General features: G+C 33.7%; 1 protein-coding gene across 1 annotated transcript in view; it reads left to right on the top strand.

The window, feature by feature from the left end:
* Positions 1 to 508, top strand: part of CCDC102B (coiled-coil domain containing 102B) — a gene marked incomplete at its 3' end in the record, with an annotated part of 85,647 nt that extends 85,139 nt beyond the window's left edge. The window contains exon 7 of the mRNA XM_012559422.2: positions 299 to 508. Within this exon, the coding sequence (XP_012414876.2) occupies positions 299 to 508 (210 nt within the window). The remainder of the gene's footprint in view (positions 1 to 298) is intronic.
* Positions 509 to 2,523: the final 2,015 nt, after the last annotated feature.

The following is a 2,523-nucleotide window of genomic DNA, read 5'->3' as shown; positions in this document are numbered from 1 at the left end:
AATTGATAAGATCATGTGGTTCTTGTCTTTTGTTTTATTTATGTGATGGATTACATTGATTGTTTTTCTAATGTTGAACCATCCCTGCATAGTTGGTATAAATCCCACTTGATCGTGGTGAATTATTTTTTGATAATTTGCTGAATTCTGTGGGCTAGAATTTTGTTGAGGATTTTTGCATCAATGTTCATGAGGGATATTGTGTAAAACCTTTCCTGTTGAGAGTCTGTTTGCTGGGTGCCTTGGCTTTGGCAACTACGAATGCTACATACTGCTTTTTTGTGTTTTCTTTGTTTAGCCAGAGAGATTGCATGCTGAAAATACCTTGGAGTGGGACCAGAGGGAAATACTTGAAACAGAAAAACAAAGACTGGAGAGAGAAAATAAAAGGCTAAAGGTCCAGGTGAGAGAACTGGAAGATCTGTTGGACAGGAGAAATAAATTAAGTGCAAACTGTCAAGGTCCTGATTTCAATACATCAGAAATTGAACTGCAGGAGAAATCCAAGGTATGGGTTCCCCATGTAAGCACATGTTGTTTAGTTCTATGTTCTCTTCCTGATGCCCGGGCTGCTGCTGAGCTACCTTAACTTTTATACTCTTCCAAATCTGAATATGTCCTTTTTTGCTGCCTGGTATCTGAGAGCTCATTATTTTTCCCCATTGTGATATAAAATAATGTTGTTCGTGCATCTGAAAACAGAATTTGACAAATTTTGGCTATAAGTGTTAGATTATGACAAATCTGACAGTTTCAAAATTTTGTGGGAAGGAATTAAAAAATGAAGTATAGGACAGACCTTTGTGCTTTTGGTTCCTTGTTACAGTTTTGTCTCAGTGTTTTCCAAGAAATGAATCTTACTTTCATTAAGTATATTTCTTAATTAACTTGAGCAATTACGCAATAAGCACTTGTGATGTAGCTGTGGTAAATATCTTCATAAACATTGAAATTTAGCCAAAGCTTACTGTTCTCCAGTTTATTTTTAGTTAGTCTCAGAACAATTATTTTTGAGTTAATTAAATGCATTATTTTACAAACAGGTTTTATAGGCTGCACCATAAATGTTAAAACCAGAATTAAATTCAGAATTTAACTTTGGGAAATGTAGGTTGTTTTGGAATTGTTTTATCGTCAAGGCAGTAAACATGTTACTGTTATGGATTGAATTTTTTTGATAAATAGGTTTCAGATTTTCAAATTACTATTCATGACAGTTTTATAGTTATAATGGGTATATTTTAGTGTCTATATACGTCTTGTTTCTTTTTTTTTCTAGTAAAGTTATCAATAGCATCTTAATGCAAAATGTTTTTTCATTCAATTCCATTAACTGTTGTGACAAGTTAGCTTGATAAGTTAATTTTTTTAGTTTTAGAAGTAGTTCATACTCCTTTGAGTTCTAAAAACTAAATGATGAGAAAAATATAATTCCATACCACTTTTCATTACTTTTGTGATTCTAGGGATTTATTGCAAACATAAGATTAAATCACATTAATGTTTCATGATTTGATCATACAGATATCTAAAATTAAAAGTTATAGTCATTGATTATAATTTTCTATTTTATAGATTCATAAACCATCTATTGTGTTGTATTTCATCCTGACATATATATACTTGATAAATTTGTAGGGAATTTTTTGTAGATTTCTACTTGTGGAAGCATAGAATTATCTCTAATTATGGAACACTGTTTATCCAAATAGCTATTTCCATTTGATTCACTGGAACAGGACATTTGCTTATATTACCTCTGTGTCAGTCACTGTTCCAGATGCTCAGGATATGAGTGTTAATGAATCACTCTCCCTGACCATCATGGTCTTAGAGTCTATATAGGGAGACAGACGTGTAAAATATTATCAATAGTTCATTGTGATAATTTCTGAGAATAAAGTAGAATGGGAATACGGATGAAAACATAACTCATTCTATTTAATTTGACTCCTTTTTAGTTACATGAAAATGTCATAACATACAGTATGTAAGTCGGAAAATTTGAGGGCTTATTGGGCCTGTTTGGGGCTGACATAAGTGCCAACTGGAGTGTCCCATCAACAGGACACATCAGGTCCAGACCTGGGATCTTTGGGACCAGTGTAGCTCCTTGGCCTGGTACTAGGTACAACTTGGAAACTAGGAGGATTCTGGAAGGTCTGACAAAATCTACAGGTATCCTCACACATCAGAAGATTAAGATTCCTTGAGTGTGTGTTATTTTGATGAGGGGTGAGGTGTTGGTTATGTTTACCCTCTTCACTGAGATTCAGGAATCTCTAACTTGAACCAGAATAATTACTTATCATTGAGCAGCTTCAGGTTAAAATCCTTGGTTCCGTAAAGACCCTCATAAATGCTGAAAATATCAGGATTCAGATGTCCCCAAGTGCCAACTGAATCTAAGTTGGCGTACAGAAGATGCCAAAGTCCAAGGAACAGTGTAGATTTTATCATAACTCCAAACCTGATTGTAGCTTTAACATCATTAAACATTTCAATAAGAATTAAGTTAAAAAT

This window comes from Trichechus manatus, unplaced genomic scaffold, assembly GCF_000243295.1.
Source record: "Trichechus manatus latirostris isolate Lorelei unplaced genomic scaffold, TriManLat1.0 scaffold00246, whole genome shotgun sequence".
NCBI classification, from domain to species: domain Eukaryota; kingdom Metazoa; phylum Chordata; class Mammalia; order Sirenia; family Trichechidae; genus Trichechus; species Trichechus manatus.
Note: the sequence above shows the minus strand (reverse complement) of the source record. Positions and strands in the feature narration are given on the sequence as shown.